General features: G+C 37.8%; 1 protein-coding gene across 2 annotated transcripts in view; it reads left to right on the top strand.

Annotated features, from left to right (window-relative positions):
- The window catches only part of Rim2 (replication in mitochondria 2), a 46,513-nt gene that overhangs the window by 956 nt on the left and 23,417 nt on the right, over positions 1 to 22,140 (top strand). For both annotated transcript variants that reach the window (XR_011223362.1, XM_045736053.2), the window contains exons 2-3: positions 3,622 to 3,909; positions 6,317 to 6,498. Coding sequence is in view for 1 of the 2 variants with exons in the window: in XM_045736053.2 (XP_045592009.1) it covers positions 3,622 to 3,909; positions 6,317 to 6,498 (470 nt within the window). In the remaining variant the exon portion in view is untranslated. The remainder of the gene's footprint in view (positions 1 to 3,621; positions 3,910 to 6,316; positions 6,499 to 22,140) is intronic.

Below are 22,140 nucleotides of genomic sequence, written 5' to 3' on the forward strand. Positions count from 1 at the left end.
AGGATAGGTAATGGCTCTAGGTTTGCAATTTATTATTTTTTCTGATGTGTGTATTGGACCAACACAAATTAATATCTGGATGCACATTTTAAGGGTACAGTGCTTAAATATGAAACGTGTTTATAAGTTGAGGACCCACTGTAACTAATAATCCTTGTTAATAGCACAGTATCTATAATTTTTAAATATTGCTTGGGATATCGGTGTGATGAAGGGACATACTGCTAAGGGTGAAACGCTAGACAATCCAGTATTACTTAAATATGCTGCTATGTAGATATTTTGTACATAAATTTAGAATACTGTACTAGTTTTGTCAATTAGTTATTTTTAACAATACAGTATTTGGCATCATATTTGGTTCACTCTCTTCAACCTTCATGTATTTTTGACCACTGTATCATAGGTGTTATTTAAAATTTTTTAAGAGGACTATCTTTAATATGAAGTGATCTGTAGGCCTATTCATGTTGACTGTACAAAATTGTAGCTTGTCTTTCAAAATGACCTAAATAAAATGAGCTATGAATGTTAAAATAATCTTTGTACAGTATGTCAGTGGGTTAAAAAAAAAACTTAAACTTACTATATGCAAGTTTGTAAAATAAAGCAACCTACTAATATTTTGGGTTGATATTTTACACTACAGTACCATTCCTTATTTTGAAGGGTTGCATAGCAATACTAAATAAACCTAACCTTACCTAAATAAACATTTTATTTTATTTTTATTTTTATACTACTTTAAAGGCAGTAATTCTAGGGCTACATTTTTTTCATTTTGGATACTGAATCTTTTTCTGATGGAGAGAAAAGTGAGTGACAATTTGGTTAGTTTTTATTCTTAATTTTAATCAAACCTAATCCTGTACGTGTACAACAAAATCTAATGGAACACAAGCCCCCAAAATGAAGCAGTGTTTAGTAGGGCTAGGCTTTTATGGAAATTTAGGATAGACCTACCTATGTCTTTATGCTGCTACAATAGTAGTGAATTTAAATGAATGCTGTACAGAAGAAATAAAATTCCCACAGACCATTGTATCCAAATTAGGCAATTTCTTCTTTGACAAGAGTATTGGAGTCTGTTGCAGAACTATCAGATTGTAAATTGCACTGACCAGTGCATTAAAAGACGCCTTAAAATGTAGATATAAGAGCCAAGTAGATTTCATCTTTCTCCTCTCCATCTTGAGGAGCCTGCTTCGCTTTAACTTCTGCCCAGTCCCATAGTTCAAATCTTGTTGGCTAGGGTGCCCTTGTGGTGAATCTCTCATTTTTCCAATGCTTCAATGTACAGTACGTCTAGAGAAATATTTTGGTCTGAACCTGTGAGTAAACAGGTATGCAAATCTTCCTATTTTGATGACCTCTGGCTTTTTCTCTTGGAATATTGCCACCAGACCATTACTATTTCTTATACCGATGAATACAATTGGTTTATGTTAGAAATGGCACCAATTCAAGAACCACACTCCTACATATTCAATTTCCTCTCTAGTCATGATAGTTAAAAACTAACTTTTTCTTATTGGCAAGAAAGTTTTGCATGCCTTTACCTAATTTAACCTTGCTACTCTTAATAATGTGCATGCTGTATTTTCAAATTGCAAATACAATGGGGCCTCGACTTACGTTGGTAATCCGTTCCCAGAGACGGGTCGTAAGTTGAAATATCGTAAGTCGGAGCGATTTTTCCCATGAGAAATAAAGGGAATTGAATTAATCCGTTCCCTACCCTCCAAAATATTGACTTGCAAATACATTTTATACTGAATACAATTTTGTTCTCTAACTACAATACAGTACAAATGTTTATCTTACCTTTATGGAGGACCCTTGATGGTGTCTGGAAGATGGTGAGGAGGGGAGAGGAGAGGTGTTACTGTTTGGAAGGGGAGTCCCCTTCCATTGTAACATCAGGCAGTGATGACTTTTCTGGGATACACTCTGGCATGTTTTGCCTGCATACCACTAGGACCTGCTTGTGGCTCACTTTTTGCTTGTCTTACTAAGAAGCTGTCTAAAAACACTTGGTTTTTCCCTACATTTTAACACTTGTCTGTAATAAGACAGCACATTGTCATTTAAAAGGTCAATGCAACTGCCTGCTACAGCTTTATCTAGGTGAGCTTTTTCAACAAAACTTTGCAGTTCTTCCCATACTTCACACATTTTCTTAACGAGGAAGGGATATCTTCTACTGCCTCAACTCGCAACTATTTTCTTAGGTTGAACCTTACCACTGACTTTCTGGGACCCATAGCATGATATATAATAATCAGTTTTATGTTCAAAAAGCAAAATATCACCACAAAAATGGAATTTCTTATAAGCATAATTGTCACTAAGCGGGCAGCTCTAGTAAACTGAGGCAGGTAGGCCCGCGTGACCGGGAACCACACGGTCAGTCAACCCAAATGTGTACCAACAAATATCGTAAGTCGAGTCGCATTTTTTTATGAAATTTACATAGTAACTCGAAATTATTGTAAGCCGGGGCAATCTTGAAATCGAGGTGCCACTGTAGTTATAAAGAAGTAAAAATAGAAATTGGTAAAATGTGAAAATAATTAAAGTAACAAGTTAGACCATGCTTACTCGCATGAAAACGTGTGTTTATACTAACTGTACTTCCCTAGTGCGAGTGTTCCTGCAAGTATGGATGCTGTAATGTCCTTTTGGATACTCCCAAAAAGTATATACTGTACTTTCCTCTCTGTACCATATATCTTGGTTTACTGTAAAACATTTTAGAAAGAAATGCAAGGTTTTCTTATAGCATTTATTACTAAAAGAACCAGAACAGTGCAAGTAGGGGGTAAAAAAGTGTGCTCGAAATTACTTATGCCGAGACATCGAGTTCTCCGTGATCAAATACGGATCTTAAACTGATTATGAATTGACAGTTGGATAACAAAATTAGTCAGTTAATTAGTTGCATTGTACATTATTCCTCATTATGAGGTTGATTTTTGTGGTTACACTGCAACTTGCATGGTAAGATTAATTACCATGAAATAAGAAATAATAAGAAATCTTCAAATTCACTGAATAACTATAATTTCACATTTTGTGTTAAATACTGTACCAGAGATATACTCCTGTAGTATAGAATTACTTTGCCATGCTTGCTTTGTCCAAAGTGGATAAACTTGACTTTAAACTGGTTTTAGATATTCTATGCAATTGATTGCTTTGTTATATGTAGTAAAAAAAGTGACTGATTTTGTTAAATGGAAAATTATGCAGTTGCTAATAGTTGCAAATCCTTAACATCCATTTTAATTACTTGCTATATAATTTACTTGGTAGATACTTTTCATTGACTTGTATTTAGGTGTTCTTATTGTTTAATTGCAAAAAATAATACTGTAGTTGGCAACTCCTTTATTGCAAGATTTTCTTGAGGCCCCCCCCCCAAAAAAAAAAAAAAAACTAGGCTTTTAAAATGGCAATAAAAAGTCACATATAAAAATATATAGTATTTATATCACATATCACATATAGTCACAAATAAAAAGTATTTACTAAAAAAATTTACACCAAATTGGTTTGGGGTCCTTTAAACTGTTATGTATATATTACCACATCACTAATATTCATTGCTCTTTTTGACAGGTGTGGTGGTACAATGGGTGCTGTTGCCACTTGCCCGCTAGAGGTAGTCAAAACACGACTACAGTCCTCCACATATGGGTACATGAGTGGTGCTTTACCTCCACCTGCAGCACGACAAGGGGGATCTACTACATGCTCCACAATATCCCATAATCAACATCGTGGTTGCAGCACACGCAGACTGTGCACCAGTGCTTTGAGATCTGGCACACAAGTTGTTCATCTTTCGCAACAGCTTCCTAATCCTCGAGGGCAACGTCATACGATGTCAATTTTACATTGTCTCAAGTAAGTTAGCCATTTTTTTGTTATAAAAGAATTTGGTCTTTTAAGTTAGCATAAAGTGAGTTCTTTTTTTTAAATGGGGAAAGGTAATAGCTGCGGGAAAGTGGCAGAATGTGTTAATGTTGATGACATGTTGGAAGGGGGATGAGGTGAGGAGACTAGCCATATTGTCCATTTGTATGGGAATTTGCCATTAACTATGCCATTAACAATTTAACTATGCATTTTTTTGGTCTTGTACGCTGTTGATAAAATCAAACGGCCGAGGAAATGCCTATGTAATGAAACCTACCACTGGTAGGTACAGTATTCAGTTGTAATTCTGTAATACTACCAAGAATTAAAACTATTTTTTTATGCATTATTAATAATAAATTATTATTATTAAGTACCCTCCATGTACATTGTGCACAATTTAATCTGTTCTTTAAATGTGAAAACGCCTTTTTAAATTGTACCAACAAATGTTAGTGTGCGAATGTAGCACATCACATTCCCATTAGTGTCTACCAAGGCATTATCAGGCAGACAATTTTGTCTGATTTTTAGTACTGTACCAAATAAATATTACTGGTACTAGAATTTACCACTAGAACACAAATGAAATGATCCCCCACAGTTGGCCATTTATCATGCTTGTGGCCTCTTGTGGCCAGGAGATAAGATGGCTGGTGTCATTATCTGAATTTTGTATGATAAGGGATAAAATTGCTTTATCTGCCCGTACTTGTGTTTAGAAGTGTATACAGTATAGCCTTTTTTGTCTCGACCTCGTATGTCCAAACAAGATCTGTAGTACAGTAGTTCAAGGGGATAATAAAAAAATTCCGACCCCGCTAGTCTTGGCAGATTAATGTTTCGGCTGTACAGACTTTGTCAAATGTATTTGAGAGGTAATCGAGGTGAAAGTGAGGTACACAAGTAATTTTACCAAATTAAAGCTTCATAAATAAGAATTACAGCGTAGAGAATAGCACTGTTAAATCTTGTTTATTCTTGTTGTTGGTTGTATATTTGATGACTGCAGATATTAGTTTAGCAGATGCTAGTTTAACTTAATGCTGTGTATTGTTCCTGTACTTTTCATTAATATCTGCATTGGAAATTTTATATTTGGTCTCATTTCGGTATAATTTGACAACCCATTCTCCTATTTAGATAGTACTTTTTTTTTTTTTTAACTATGGACCATTCATTTGTACATGTATTGACACAATGGACAATTAGAAGTTGGTACTAATCACTTTAATAGTCTGAAAAAATAAAGCTAAAAACCAAACATAAATATTTAGAGGCCTAGTATAGCACGTGCAGCGCTGTAAATGTACTACTGTATATTAAACATTAGATAGTGTGTATTAGGCCTAGGAAGGTAGGTTCTTTTCTTTTGAAATGTGTGTGTGTGTGTGTGTGTGTGTGTGTGTGTGTGTGTGTGTGTGTGTGTGTGTGTGTGTGTGTGTACTCGCCTACTTGTGCTTGCGGGGGGGGGGGGGGGGGGGGGTGTGAGCTTTGGCTCTTTGGTCCCGCCTGTCAACTGTCAATCAACTGGTGTACAGATTCCTGAGCCTACTGGGCTCTATCATATCTACATTTAAAACTGTGTATGGAGTCAGCCTCCACCACATCACTGCCTAATGCATTCCATTCGTTAACTACTCTGACACTGAAAAAGTTCGTGTGTGTGTGTGTGCGCGCGCTCTCCCCTAGTTGAATAAGCCTTGTTGTGCTTCCGAGGGTGAGGCTTCGGCTCTTTGGTTCCCCCTCTCTGATACTGAAAGTTCTAATTGTCTGTGGCTCATTTGAGTACCAAGTTTCCACAAGTGTCCCACCCTTTTGTGTGTTTTGCCCATGCTAAATAAGGTCTGTCCACCCTGTCGGTTCCTCTGAGAATTTTTTAGGTGGTAATTATGTCTCCCCTAACATATGTTGCTGTGTGTGGTTTTTTTTTTTTTGTGTGCGAGTGAAGATCATGAATAATGCATGGGATGTAATGGTAAATGGGAAAACTGTAATGATAATCGGTTAGATAATTTGATTATTGAATTCTGCATGTAACTAAACTTGATGATAATTTAAACAAAATCATTGGATGGAAAGAGTGGGATCTTTCATGGAAAATATTTCCACACCTTATTGTTAAAAGGGTTATTTATTGTTATTTTCTACAAAATAAAAAATACAAAATAGGGTAAAAAAGGAGACGTCTAAAATGTCAAACTTGACTGGCAGTCGATTACACTGGCAGTCAGATATTGGGTATCATTACCCAATATCTCACGTGCTTGGAGTTGGGAGATAGATTATGTACAAGAAATTGAATTTCCTTCCATTGATAATTACAGTATATTGACTGCATTGAATGCATTTTCTTAACTTTGATTAAAAGCCTTTATCTCTTATTCCTACACAGATACATAGTTGAAGTTGAGGGACCACGGGCATTATTCCGAGGTCTTGGTCCCAACCTGGTTGGGGTTGCCCCCTCTCGGGCAATTTACTTCTGTTCCTACTCTCAGATGAAGAAAATCCTCAACCACCATGTGAACAAACCCGAATCTCCGATTGTGCACATCATGTCAGCATCCTGGGCTGGTGAGTACAGTTTGCTCATTTTCATTTTTGCGAGTGCAACTTGTCGACCTCGTTGAAATACTAGTATTGTATCGGGGAGCCTGTGTTAGTGTGTAGGTGGGGTGTTAGTGTTGGAACAATTTATTATTTTATTTCTAATTTATATTTAATAAATCTGGCCAAATTTTAACTTTTATCATTCTAGATATCTAAATAACTTGATCTATGGTGGTTTGGTCATTTAAAATTTGCAAGTGCTGCATATGGTTTGAATATTGGTACATTTCTAAAATTGAAGTTGCACAAAGTGACGTACAACTACGGTAGTTGGGGCACGTGGTTTGTTCAGTGAGGTTGTTTTAGCATATGATACCCAATTACTACTGTCATGATGCTCCTTTGCAAGTGAAATCTTGGATTGGTTGGGAAAAATAATTATCTGCATACTACTGAGTAAACAATTGGCCACTATCACCAGTCTCTCTCTCACTCTCTCACACTCTCTCACACACTCACTCTTTCACACACTCACTCTACATGGCAGCATCCTGAATGTCAACATGGTCTAGACTCTCTGCTCAACTCTTACAGTGCTTTGCTTGTTTGTGTTATGGCTTCAGATTCCTTAAGTTTTAGTAGTGGTAGTAAGTTCTTTGAACTTGCTGACCATTCTGACAAGTGTGTGACCATTGTTGGTTGTGAAAAGCTTTGCAACTTGTGATGTTGATAGTCAGTCGAGGGCTCGAACACTTTTAATACCTAATAGGTGCTGCTAGTTTGTGCCATTAGCTGCCGTAGCAGTCTTCGCTCTTCATGGGAGAGGCTATAAAGTTGTTCATTGTTAGTTTTTAACACTTTGCTCCCATATGAACTCTACACTGCTCAATATGAGTTTGGTTCCTCTGCTGTTTTCAGATCGCACACAATTTTTCACTCTTGACTGGCAGCCAATTGTTGTTTTCAGCAAGTATGGGCAGTTCTGCCAGGCTTGGTCTTTGGACCAGAAGGCAGGGTGGGCCTGATCTGGTATTGGGAGATTTGGGCAGGATATATCCCATAGCGGCTGTCAGCCCTTTCACTGTTTACCCCAGTGACAGTGCTGTATTGTGGGGATGCTGTCTGTAAAATTTTTGGCAGGCTTTGCCCAGAGATGTTTTGGGTATACAGGTACTGGGTAGTTTCTAAAGTTGTTTTGCAGACTTTGCTTCCTTCTGCTTTTAGTGTTCATGGGTTTTCCAAATACAATGCACTCATCTTGACATGATTTGTTGTTTGATCTCTGCTGGTATCTCCCACTTTTCTCAATGATGGACTGTGCCTACACTTCAGTCAATTCTCATTCTGTCCTACATTTCTGATGGACCACTGTTAGGCTTGACTCGTTTCACTGGGCTTCAAGGATGCTTATTGGCAAAATTTTTTATCACAAGTTCTTTGACAGTCTTTTAACCTAAGTTTCTCATTACTTTGCCATGCCATTGCAAAGTTCTTCACTCTAGCTTCTTTAATGTATATAGTTTTGCAGCAGACGTAAATAGTAAAACAAGAATATCATAGAACATTGCCTATGTTTCCTGTTTAAAGTTTTAAACATTCTTAAACACTGTATTGCACTTCCTAAGATGGATACTAATGCTTATACAGTATTCTGTAATGGAATGTGATTGTAACTTGGATCCTTTAGAATAAAATCTTAACCTAACACCAGTTTACTTAGTCATTATACTCTGTTAAACTAAGTAAATATAATTTTATAAGATTACAATAATATGACTTGTCTTCATATGCACATGGGTACAAGTCTGTCTGTTTCACCACTGATCCATGGGGATCTGTTAGACATTGTATTGGAATGTTTGTTCTTTGTATGACAACCTCCTGAAGTGAATGAATAATTAGTGGGAAAAAAAGACTGCGAATGTGAAGTTTGTTCCGACTCTTGGGTGATGGTGAGAATTTATCGCGTTATAACGGGTGTAATTGGGTAGTATATTAGGTTGTCGAAATAAATGTATAGTGAAATTATAATTTGATAGTGTCCGAGGAAATTAAGCAGTTGGTGCTGAGCATATGGGTTGAATGCTCCCTTCTATTCATTAATTGATAGTATTTTTATTACTTTCTAGTAGACTATCAATTTAACTTGAGAAATGCGGTTGAGGACCACAGAAAATTACAGTAGTGATGGTAAATAGGACTGAAATACATACCATATTCTAAGAGTTGAAAGATATTTTCTAGTTTAATAAAGAAAATGCAAGAAAGGGATGTGTGACACTTGACTAGCAGAGTGCTTCCTATTTGTCTACTTTCATGGATATTTGGTGTACCATTTGTTTCTTACTATATTTTTGGGCAATTTCCATGCACTAAGATTTTATTGACAATCCTAGTTAATTGATAAGATTTGTTTTGTATTTGGCTTGGGAAAGGTAGAGTAAACATGTCAATGCTTTAAAAGTCAAAATAGCTGTGCTTGCTAGATTTCCACAATTTCTTCAGCAGTCGTGGTCTGGCCCGACTACGTATTCCAATGCACAAAGAAATCGCATTCACGTGATGTATTGATGAGGAAATCGGTAAGACCTAGGAGGAGGATTTGAACCTATACACTGGGCAACCATTTGGAGACCACTACACCATGACATGGTCAAAAGCATTGCAAACTGGGATCAAACTGAATCCTCGAGGGTTCCTGTGGCTCCCACTGATACCTAATTGGGGTTTAATACAATGTCCCCATGCACTTTGGCTTTGGAGGAATGGTGCCCAACCACTTGGATGGTCAGGGATTGAACGCCGACCTGCATAAAGTGAGACCGTCGCTCTACCGTCCAGCCCATATTCAAGCTAATATGCAGGATATGCTGCACATCTGTGGGTCATCAAATAAGTTAGATGAGTAAATAAGTAATTATCAAAAGAAGGCACCAAACCGGGAAGGCTATGTAGCACCATCAAATGTGCAGAATAATCGGAGGGCGCTAAATATTGCCAAGGATGCCAATACGAGAACAAAAATGCATAAGGCGAACGATGTCAAAAGTATCCGAATCACCAAGAATTCTGACGGGAAACATCTCCCGTCACGCAGGGTGCAGTCGCACCTCCACAGATCTCCAGTATCAGCTCTTGATACTGGTAATGGCTCAAAAGGGCCACCACTTACGGGCTATTCATGCCCGTGCCACTTTTTTGGGTAGCTTAATCTTCACCAATCAATCAAGAATTCTATTGAGGGACAGGTGACCGCGAGGGGCGGTCGGAAAGCAAGACACACGCTCATCCTGGAAGTCAGGACATTCAAGAAGGATATGCACGACCGTAAGAGGGACAATGCAATTAGGACAATAAGGAGCAGGGCGACACACCATCAAGTGACCATGAGTTAAGGGAGTATGGCCAATACGCAACTTCGCCAGAACCGTTTCCCATCGCCGGTTATAAGTTAGATGAACTTCTAAATGTTACAAGCAAGCCTTAATCTAAACTGTGTCGGCCGAGTACCTGTGGTGGCCCAGCTGCTGCTTCTCACGTAGACCAGACCAACAATAAAATGTTAACAAAGCTAACATTTTATTGTTCATTTATTTATTCATTACTCACACCCTCCGTCACGGTGATGGAGTGCAAAAAGATGTGCGAATTCGGAGAATTCTCCAACACATATTTCAATTTTGTTTAAATATTTAATTCAAAATGATCTAGTAGAAATTTTAGCCAAATATCCCGTTTGCTAATTGTAGGAAGTAAATGTGGGGGATTGTAACCTTTCCACCGCTGCCCACTGGAGGGGGGGGGGGCCGGTGTGCAGGATCACCATATAAACCGTGACACTCAACTTGTATGTAAGTTGCTTAGCTTGGAGACCGCTTGCGGTTAATCTCGAACCCATTGCTGATGTAACAATATACTGTACAGTACATTAAATTTTGTAACTAGCTCATGAAGACTGTAATTTGCTTAGCTAAATAAATTTTGGGATTCAGGCCTTAGAGCCCATTATGCGCCTCTTGTAGCCCTTTCCACTATCGCCCACAAGATAAGAACATAAGAACATAGAACAAAGGTAACTGCAGAAGGCCTATTGGCCCATACGAGGCAGCTCCTATTCTGTAACCACCCAATCCCACTCATATACTTGTCCAACCCGCGCTTGAAACAATCGAGGGACACCACCTCCACCACGTTACGCGGCAATTGGTTCCACAAATCAACAACCCTGTTACTGAACCAGAATTTACCCAAGTCTTTCCTAAATACAAACTTATCCAATTTATACCCATTGTTTCGTGTTCTGTCTTGTGTTGATATTTTTAATACCCTATTAATATCCCCCCTGTTATGTCCATTCATCCACTTGTAAACCTCTATCATGTCACCCCTAACTCTTCGCCTTTCCAGTGAATGCAACTTAAGCTTTGTTAATCTTTCTTCATATGAAAGATTTCTAATTTGGGGAATTAACTTGGTCATCCTACGTTGGACACGTTCAAGTGAATTTATATCCATTCTATAATACGGCGACCAAAACTGAACTGCATAATCTAAATGGGGCCTAACCAGAGCAAGATATAGCTTAAGAACCACACCAGGTGTCTTGTTACTAACGCTTCGATTTATAAATTCCAGTGTCCTATTCGCCTTATTACGAACATTCATGCATTGATCCTTTTGTTTTAAATTCTTACTAATCATAACTCCCAGATCCCTTTCGCAATCTGACTTCGCAATCTCAACACCATCTAGCTCGTATCTTGTAACTCTATCATCATTACCTAGCCTCAGAACTTTACATTTATCAGCATTAAACTGCATTTGCCAATCCTTTGACCATTTCAAAACCCTATCTAGATCAACTTGAAGTGATAGTGAGTCCTCCTCCGAATTAATTTCCCTACCGATTTTCGTATCATCGGCAAATTTGCAAATGTTGCTACTCAAACCTGAATCTAAATCATTTATATATATTATAAACAACAGAGGTCCCAGGACAGAGCCCTGAGGTACTCCACTAACAACATTATCCCATTCTGACTTGACTCCATTTATACTAACTCTGTTTCCTTTGGAATAGCCATGCCCTAATCCAAGTTAATATAGCACCCCCAATACCATGAGCTTCTATTTTTTTAATTAGTCTTTCATGTGGCACTGTATCAAAAGCTTTGCTAAAGTCAAGGTACACAACATCACAATGGGTATGGGGTGCATAGTAAATGAACTAAACTAACTTACCCTCAGTATACATCTATGTAATTAAAATGTGAAAAAATATAAATTTAGACTACTAATTATTGCTACAAATATTGGACAAAAATGATTTCTATGCACTTGTTTATTTTTATAGTTTAAAAAAAAAACTAATGTATATGTGCAAGGTTCTCTGTGAATGATGGATGTAGAAAGTAACTGGATGGGTGGCCGCATATGAATAACCTCAGCCTTGACTAAGGGGATAACAATAAGCATATGAAGTTGCTGGTCCCCGTCATTGGTATATACCCTGCCATTTCCTACTGGCGGGCGGAGAAAAATAAATAAAGGGCAGCATGGTGCCGAGGTCGGCGAGTACAGCTCTGTGTGGCCTCTGACTCCTCTTCCCCTGGCCCACATGGCCTGCCTGCGCCAAGTTTGTCAAACATCTCTCTCTTATTGACATTTTACATATGCGTGTCTATTGTGGGTGGCATTAATTTTGTTATCTTTGACAATGATTTGACGATGATTGTCATCTTCATGAAACGATTTCATTAAATGTAAGGGGTTTTAAGCGTTTTTATGAACACATCAATGGTTGGCAAGGAGGAGAGTTTCAGATGTCGCCAGCGGGGTGGTGGAACAGCTGCGTTTCTTTGCAACTAACAAATGTATCATAATAATTATATTCCCAGGAAGACTAATTATGAAAATTATCTACTGTGTAGTTTTTCCTTGGCGAGGTTATGCGTGTAGTGACTGACAAGACTCGCACATGGTGAACCTGTACACCCTTAGATTGACAGTTGAGAGGCGGGACTAGAGAGTTGAAGCTCAATCCCCCTCAATAGAACTAGGCGAGTACATTCATAGTGATATACACAACTTACAAATATCATAGAGCATTTGTATTGCATGTATACTTTCAATATTCATGACTTAAGTGAGTACACAGTGAACGTGCATAAAGTGACAATATAGTAGCGCAGAATTTGTCCAGCGCAGGACTTGAATGTTAGAATATGGAATGAGACGAAACATGTGCAGTGTGAAGGACGCCGGCGACATCACAGTACAACAGTACAGCTTTCGGAGCCAGTTTGTTTATCTGAAAAAATAAAACAGAATTGTAATAAAAAATGTAAATTGGTTTTTATTTTACCTCTGCTTTTCATGGGGGGGGGGGATATAACGTCATAGGCTAATTAAGTCGCCGAAATATTAGCAGGATCTAAAAGTTATTCACAGGTATTAAGCTTCAGTTTGATATGGTTTCTGTATGATATTGTTTTGAGGAAATTACAATGTATCCTTTCTGCTGTTCATTATTTCTTTTTATTTTTTAATGGCTTTGTAATGTAATGTCTGTGTGGCTGGTGTTTTAGGTCTATACAATTGAACCTGGTGAAGTTTTCAGGGAAGGCTAGTAGCTGTCTAATAGTGTTTGGTGGTGAAAACGACCTACTCTTCCTATTAAATATTTTGTGGCATTAGCGCATTCGCTCGGGTTTGGGCTTGAAATCTAAATTGGCGAACCTCTGAGGATAACACGCCCACAGTAAGTGGTGGCGCCACTACGTCATCACCTACTTCAGATAAGTACCTGCTTGGCGCTTTCTCTTGATAATTATCTTGCTTTACAGTAGATTAGAATGATGTATAGCTTGGACTTTTGTACATTTAGCCTGACCTGTCGCCTCTCCATTCGCACAAACAATATATTTCCCCCTCGTTACTCGCTAGGCCTAAATTCCCATGATATTGGCTCTAATGGTTATAGGTCACAATGTACGGTAGATGATTCACGTACAGATTTTGAAGTGTAACCTAATCGTACATAACCAGCATGTAGCCTAACCCAACCAATGATTGTATTGTGCGAGTATGGAGATCAAAAAAATTACAAAATATTAATTATAAAAGGGGGGGGGGGGTAAAATTTAGTGGCAATAACCATAATGTGGGAAACGTGTATGAACTGATGGCCCATGCACCTCAGCAGCTTTTGTTTATGAACCTCCGCCCCCTTCCTGTGAGCGATGGCAAAAAGGTTGGTTCCTTTAAAGGTTAATTCCTTTAAAAACTTAATGGGTTCAAAAATTTAATTTTTCTAGATATTCCTTAAGCTAAGTAATTTAAATTTGTGGTGAGCTAATCAGTTTTCACTTCCCTCAAATTCGTGATAGTTACTAAAGCGTCTCCACTTCCAATCAACTTGAGCTAGGTCGTCCAGTGCTGGAGGAAGGGGGAAGGACCCATCGTTTATCATGTGCGTAACATTAACTTCAAACACTATTATCCCCGCTCGCCCATACTGTGTTCACTCCTGCACGACAAAACTCGCGTAGTTTCTTCCGTATACGGGCACAGATATAGGCAGTATTCCTTCTTGTCTTCATCTCGACCAGCTGACACCAGTTGCAAACCCTCCTTGGTGGGCCTAAGTTTAGGACCCCACAAGTAAGTAATTATCAAAAGGCACCTAGCCGGGAAGGCTGTGTGGAAGGCTAGGACCCTACAAGCCAACAACAATTACTTTGACGGTTAGATTTGAGGTTTTGCCTCTTACATAAGGAGTTTATTGGACATCCTTCAACTATGCAAGATATGGGCGAGTTGAACAAAAATAGCGCCGGTACTCGACAGGTTATGAAAGTTTTGGTAATGTCAAAAGTAGTTGGTACTTGTGTTGCTGAACCTCGTTACAAAGTCTCGTGAGTATTTATAGCAGTGGTGTTAATGACTAGAAGATTGTCCTTCTGAAACTTAATGCTTTCCAATAGAATAGAACGTTTGTGTATATGGCACTACAGATGTATACAGATTTTAATTTTAATACACGTTTGGAAGTTTTAATTAACTCTTGTATCCGGTCAGTATTTTGGTATCGTCTTTGTTTACGTCACGGCGGGAGGGTACTACACGTGTGCCAGCTAGATTGACCTTGGGGATTGACTAGTATGTTGGCTGCTTGTGGAGTGAACACGGCCACATTGTAAAGTTATTGCTAAAGTTATTTTCAGTAGCTCATTGGAAGTAACGGTGTGAATGTTATTCATGATACGTTTTAAATCTTTTTCATACACATGAATATTTTACTGTGGTGACATAAATGTTGGTAGCCTAATACCGATGAATTAAGAATAGAAACTTCTTGCAGGCTAAGAGGTTGTTGTTCACAGTTTTGGCAACTACTTGACCATAACATGGTTTCCCGATGACTTTGACAGCTAAAAAAAAAAACAATTTTCCAATTACGCTGATGAGTTGAAGTTTTAATTTTCAACGTACAGTACATTATTTATTGGAAGCCTAGTACATGTTCAATTATCTCGGAATCATTTATTTGATTCTAATAGGTTTATATTTGTCAGATTTGCTTTTGGCAACTGACCGCGCGACTCGATGGAAATTTCCTCTGCCTAGTTCAGGTATGGTGGCATTGGGGCAGATAGAGGCGGCGGATGAGGGCGCCAAGAATGTGGCCGCTGGCACCAGTGCCACTAGACACCTCCGCAAGCGTATGCTGCACCTCTTATGCCTTTTATACATGATGGTAGAATATTTCTTCCTATGTCGACGTCAGCATGTTAACGGGCTGTGTAGCACTACAGGATATCGGACTTTGCAAGCTTCACACTTTGTTTGCCTAACCTGTCGAGGTTTAATTAATCCGTGGAACCCTCAATATTGTGATGCTTTAAATTTCACTTAAGCGCCGGAATTGTTACGCTGGTAAATAGCTTCGTAATTTGGTACATTAAATGTATCTGTTCCTTGCATGTTGAAGATTAGTATGAACCTTAATATATAAACAACCAAACTAAATAACTATTGGATTTGTAGGCTTGTTGACGGGTAGCATAAACATTGAAATTGGCAAGCATTTCCATTTCTTGGCAGTGGAAGGAAGTACAGTGCTGTAGTTGGAGCCAACATGTTTTATTCCTATGACAATTCTTATAATTACCATTGACTAATTGTGGCGTAAATTATTAACTAAATGTCGCTGCCTTCGTCGTGAATCATAGCTTGCTTATTTGTATTTATTTACAGGAAAAATACAGGTGGTTTTGTAATTTATTGTAAATATAGCACAGTACTGATGTTAGTACAGTGGGCAGCTACATATTAGAAAGTCATAAATGGGTACTCTTGAGTCACTAATCAGCATGATTTAGTAAGATTCAGTATACAGTGCCAATACTAAGTAGAAATATAGCAGAGAAAAATAGTTGTAGCAGGGCGGAAATTTGAAAGAACCTAAGTTTACACAGCCAGTTATCTACCTAGCAAGCTTCAAATATATTTTTGATTTCAAATCCCCTCGCTACTCAAAATGAATTTTCATTTATATTTCGCGCCATTTTGATTTCTGTGTATTTAGAAATATCTTTCTGTATAAATTCAATATAGCTTTACTGACTATGTCAGTCTAGACAGAATGCTGACACTATTACTCCACGTTTCCTAATGTAAAACTTCTCGGAAAAGAATTTTTTCGCATTCTTTCCCTTGCGCATGGCTTGAGTGTCATTTAAATTTAAAGTTTGTATTACATTTAATTAATGGTACACAAAGTTCAATACATAGAGTATTTAGATTCCATTAGACTATGTGGTAGTTTTCAGTGTGCTCTTAATTTTGTTTCTGGAATTTTATTTTTATAGCGTAGTAGGATAGTTTGGCTCTTGTTTTATTAATGTATATGTTTTGCAAGTTCATTTGAAACTGGATAAAAATATTTAGGGTTTCGGCTTTTATTGCTTAATGTAATTTAAGCCATATGTAATATATTTGTAATATCACTGTAGTCTGAATGAAAGATGCCGCCTGTAAACGGCAACAAACCATTAGATTCCAACTAAGTTGTATGTGTATGGAAAACCTTTGGCGTTCTAAACGTACTTACGCTAGATTCCTCGTAAAATCAAAGTTTATAAATTATTTTACTGTACCAGTGTTTGTATCTCTGTAAAGGGGATCCATATGCTTTACCAATCGATAATAGTATTTTTAGTATTTATTTTAGTAGTATTTAACCTCTAAAAGATAATTTTTCATGTAATAATTATAAAAGCACGGCTACATGTTATGCTTATTCGAAATTAAAAATGTAAATTAAAGTCTTTATTATTTTGAACACTTGCTCTTACCTCTTGAGTCTATACTGAAGAATATGTTGCACCAGTTAATTGTGCAGGTATTACCTTTGGTATTTAGTAAACTTTGCGGGAAGGAAGGATAGTATAATAGGTTCTTGACAAGCGAGAGGGACAAGTCTTTGGTCTATGTAGTGTCCAAAGTTAAAGTAGGTGTTATTCATATGGGTTTGGAGATTGTTAATATTAGCAAATAGCTCATGAAATTAAGAAGTTAAAAACAAGATTATCTTTTTATTTTTCAGACGTTATTACCTGGAATGGTTTTTAATTGTCCCAAGGGGCTCTTCAGGTTTTATTCGATTATTATTTATAAGGAAATCTACATACTACTCAAATTGCCCTGGGATCTAAAGCTTTTCTGTAAATCTTAGATGTAGTTTTTACAAACTAGGCGTGTCAGTGGATTTACGAGATTGTGCCTAGTAATCTCCAAAGCCTGCAGTATCTTACAGGTAACCCATTGAACCTTGCATATAAATGAATGCGCAGCATTTACTTTTATTTTTATTTACCGTTGATATAACTTTTACCGCGAGGCTGTTGTGATAGGGCCGTCGCCACTGATCAGGGTACACAGTGATGATCCCGCTGCCAGACGACCCAGTCTGGCTGCCCGCCACACGTGCCAGACGGCACCTGCAGATTCCTTGTCACCTCTTGCCCGATTGTGATTTTAATTTTTTTCCCCTTGTTTATCTATGAAATTAGACTAAATAAATAAAGCGATGTATGTTAACTTTTTTATATGGGTGTCATCCTTATAACTACTAAAATGTTTATAGTGGAAGGGTAAATTGGACAGATAAGATTTATGCCGGCAATATCGTTTGGGTTTGGATAGGTCATGGAGTGGAAAGTTTTCGCGTTAAACCACGCAGTAGTTTTCAGTACATAAAGGGACAAATTCGTTCAATGAACGACACTTATTCGAAAGGTTGAATATGATAAGACGTAATTTTGCCAAGGATGAAAATTTAAATGAAAATATGGAGAGGTAATCACTTCTGTGACGCATTGCCCAACCCATTATATTTCTTTGTGCATTAAAGTTATACAAATAATTTATATATGTAATGCATGTGTATAAATATACATATCTGCGTCAATGAGTGCTTTAATAGGTTACTTAATAATCCCATTATGGAGAATGTCATTATAGGTATCAAAGTAACACTAGTGGTCTTGTGTACGTACCTTCACCGAGTTTAGGGACTGAACCTTGGGTAACACACTTTCTACCTTCTATAAATCCCGGAGGATTATTTATAAAAGTTTGATCCGAGGCGAAAACACACGTATTCCTTTCCTATATAAAACTACGTTCAACTAGGTTGATGTCTTAACTTTACAGGCTCATGTGGGTTACACCAGAAAGTGGCGAGGTTCAGGTCGGTTTATAAAGTTCGGGGTTGATTCGGATGGCTTTGTAAGACAAATCGTATCATGGCTTCATGCTGGTGGACAGTAATCTGGCGATGCGAGCGAACACAATAAGAAACTTAAATGTTTGATTTTCAACTTCTTGTGGATTACACATTGTTAAACCTTGTCGAAAAATCTTGACAAGTATTATAGTTAGCCTCGAACCAGAATTCTAATTTGTTCAGCAAAACTTGCATTAATAGGCTACATATGTTTAAATAAATGGTTGATGCAAAGACTTGAAGCAATAGATATCTAGTAGAGGTGTGGTATGACGCGTAGACAATTGCCAAATTAGTGTCCATTGACAGGAAACGGGTTAAGCAACACTGAATACTGGCGCAGCCGGAGCTTGGCAGCCACCTGTGACCACACGTACTTGCTGCCAAGTTAACTATGCAGCCTTCATTTTGTATGCTGCTGCACGATCATCTAGACTCTTAGCAAGCCATTTCTCATCTCTGAATACCAGCTCAGTTTGCAGTGCTAATAAAGCGAGTTAATAAAACCCAAAAGGACAGAAACGTACAGGTTCGTAGATGGACATGTAGCTCTTGTTTAATTAGTCGCAATGAAAACTAATTACTTTGTCCTCTGCGCTCTCGCCTTCCTCTTTTGAAGGTGACAGTACACGTGTAACGCACATGTTCAACTAGATGGGTGGCGATGCCAGAGATGGAATCCACCTTCGGGTGTCAAAACGCGTTCTTGGTGGTTTTACACCAAAGGGGAGAAGAAGAATAAACTAGAATTGGCAAACATCATTGCACCTGTAGAAATGTTATGATGCCGGCGATTGTATTGAAGTTTTAATGTGTTCGAATAAAATTGGGAAAATCTAATTAGTATAAAACAGACCAGTGAAAAATTAAATTTCGCTAGGTCACTAAAGATAGCCGTAGTTAATTAAATAACGCTACCTTTTTCGACCTGCTTTACTAGAGTAGAAAAGGCCTTATACTAGCTATATTTTTTATTATCCAAGGCTTGAATAAACAGACCCATAAACTAATGTTTGTATTTAGAAATATAAAATGGATTACTAGCCCAAAAATTGGCAAAGTGTAAGCCGTTTTATATTTAGGCTTCTTACTTACTCCTCTGGACAAAATAGTAAATTCCAAAGATGACTTATCTCGGACCTTTCGCCATTTACTAAATTTACCAAATGAGAGAGCGAGTATCTTGTGAAGGCAGCTACCAGCTTTTCTCAAGGTAACATGTTAGGTCGCTAGTGTGCTTGTCAGGCGTTTTTCCTTGTAGCGGAAACTGGCATTAAAGTTAGTTAGATACCGGTATTGGGAACTAGGGTACCTTCCTGGGTTGCCTGGTAACTAAACATATCTAACTGAATTAAGAGAAAGTGAGGCAAGAGTTCTCGCGGGAGATCAGTTCCTTATTTCTCAGTGGTGCTTTGGATCAAACTCGTCCTTGCTCAGATTTCAAACTACCAAACCTCGCTTAATCTAGAAGTTGTTCTAGCAACGTTTAATTTACACTGAAAAATAACAACCCCTAGTTTCATACATCCTGAACCAACTCTATCCAATATAGCTAGCCTAATTAATTCAAACTGATCAAATTAAAATTTATTTGCCCAAATGTGTGTGTTTTTCAGTTCGGTGAAAGAATTTAGTACAATTTATAAAAGTATACTTGGTAAACTACAAACGTACAGTTTAGTTTGGGAGTGTTTGCTTTTGAAATACGCTGCACAGAACGCGACTTGCTGCATAGGAAGCATGTCCACAGGAAGTTCTTTGTTTTAGTGGCTAAGAATAACCTCCAGGCAAGGTGTCACTATTATAAACATAATGCTGTTTAGTGACCTGGTATAAGAAGGGTTTTAGCTATCCCGCCTCCTGTTTAGAATAAATCTGACGATTAATATGATGGAATTTTTCAGAGGTCTTTGATTGGATGTGACTGGCAACTTCCCATAGGATAAAATGACAAATCGCTTAAATTTTGTTATTGGTAGTTTTGATAAATTTAATTAAAATATATTGGTAACGAATATTAAAAAAAAAAGCAAGAGTCGGTTAATTGTGCAAAATGTTGTGCCCCAAAATGTATGCTTTCCCTTCCAAGAATGTTAATCGTTAGTATTGAAATTATGGAATCGCCATATTTGTTAAAATATATATTTGTAGATTAGTACAATAGTCTTCAATTTAACTTGCTGGAACTTCTTTTCCACGTATTTGAGATTACACAAAATCTAAAATACAAATTCTCAAATTTGAAAAGTCTAATGGTAGTGCATGATATCTGGGGTAGCCTTGCGCCATTATCAGATTGTTAAACAAACACTTGTGAAGGTTCGGGTAGATAAGAGATAAGACAGATTAAAAGTTTCTAGTTACTAGCGACTAGTCTTGTGACTGATGGCTTAGTTTATGTAGTTGTATAATTACTGTCGATATCAAATAACTGATAACGTAATTTACAAAACTTTTTTTTTTGAGGTAAAGCAAGGCAAATTCGCTGTTATGAAAGGCGACACTATTCTGAAATCAGTTGCATTTACAATAAATAATAACGATTGCACTGTGCAATCTAAAAAGATTCCTGCTATGCATAAATTTCTCCCTATTGGTAATTCTAGATTGCTGTGCGGCAAACGACAGGTCTTTGCTAACCACGCAACAATCATGATTTGTTAAACTTGCACCAATACGCAGTCTGTTTTATGGAAGACATGATGTCGAGACGAATCAAAACTTGCTAGATTCGAGAAAGTTTTTGGTCCTCTTCACAGATAGTTTGTATAAATGCAAATAAAAAGTTTTATCATCCGGTAATTACAACCATATTTTGGGTGAATGCCAGCCAGCCAGTGGCAAGGCTGCAGGTACAGTTCAGAGGGCAGTGAGGAGCAGGTACAACGCCTGCACTCGAAAGTAACATTTTTGAAAGGATGTGGGGGGGGGGGGGAAGAGGTTGATGCCGCCTATTTCTCAACCCGTCCTCTAAGTCCATTCCATGCAGCGGTCGATCCCAAAGACGCATTCATAAATTTTAACATGGTGTCCATTCAAAACGGGAATTTTCTCAAATATTAATGATTATTATTATATTTGCATATTTAGGCATTGGTTAGGTTAAGTGTTTAGGTTATCATGGTGATTTTTGTATTTGTAGGAAGTGGGTGAAGCATTTACAGCGTTGTGGTTCTAACAAAAGTCGTCAGCCCGGAAATGTTCGGACGTCGTCATTTATTAGTCGTGTGTAAACTGTCTCATAAAACAGCGGGGGGAGGGGGGTTGGCGGGTGCATGGAATCACTTTTTTAGCTTTAGCTTGTGAGGACGGGCTGTATTTCTACCATCTTTACGCCTAATATTGGAATAGGGCAACAAGTTCACAGTAGAACCGGGTATACCTCCTTCAAGGAGGATACATTTATATCTTATTACGTGCCCCACTTATCCTTTTATATAGATTCTCCTGTACAGATTTCATGAAGTGTATATCCTGGTTTGAACAAAACACACAGTTTTGCCTATTAAGGCTGAAGGCCTAAAAGAGTAGCTATAGTCTCTGCTTTCAACTTTGTTTTTTTTTATAAGAGGTTGCCTTGTTTGTTGCACAATCATGGTAAGCATTATTTCCTAGAAAGATAGTGGATATTGTTTTCCATGCTCCAATTCGAATAAAATTGCAGTTAACAAAAAGTTCTCAAATAATAGACCGTTTGAGCATGCTTTCTTGACGATTAAAGTTGTACAGCCAATAGGGGGAACTTCAGGATTAAAGTATAATTTTAGGTTTGGGTATTTTTCTGTATAGGGGAGACCCAAATATTGTTGCAGGTAACTGCTTTGGCGACGTCCTGCTGCACTGAGCCACTTGATGGGATGACCTGCTTGCCACGA

This window comes from Procambarus clarkii, chromosome 6 (genome assembly GCF_040958095.1).
Source record: "Procambarus clarkii isolate CNS0578487 chromosome 6, FALCON_Pclarkii_2.0, whole genome shotgun sequence".
Lineage (NCBI taxonomy): Eukaryota > Metazoa > Arthropoda > Malacostraca > Decapoda > Cambaridae > Procambarus > Procambarus clarkii.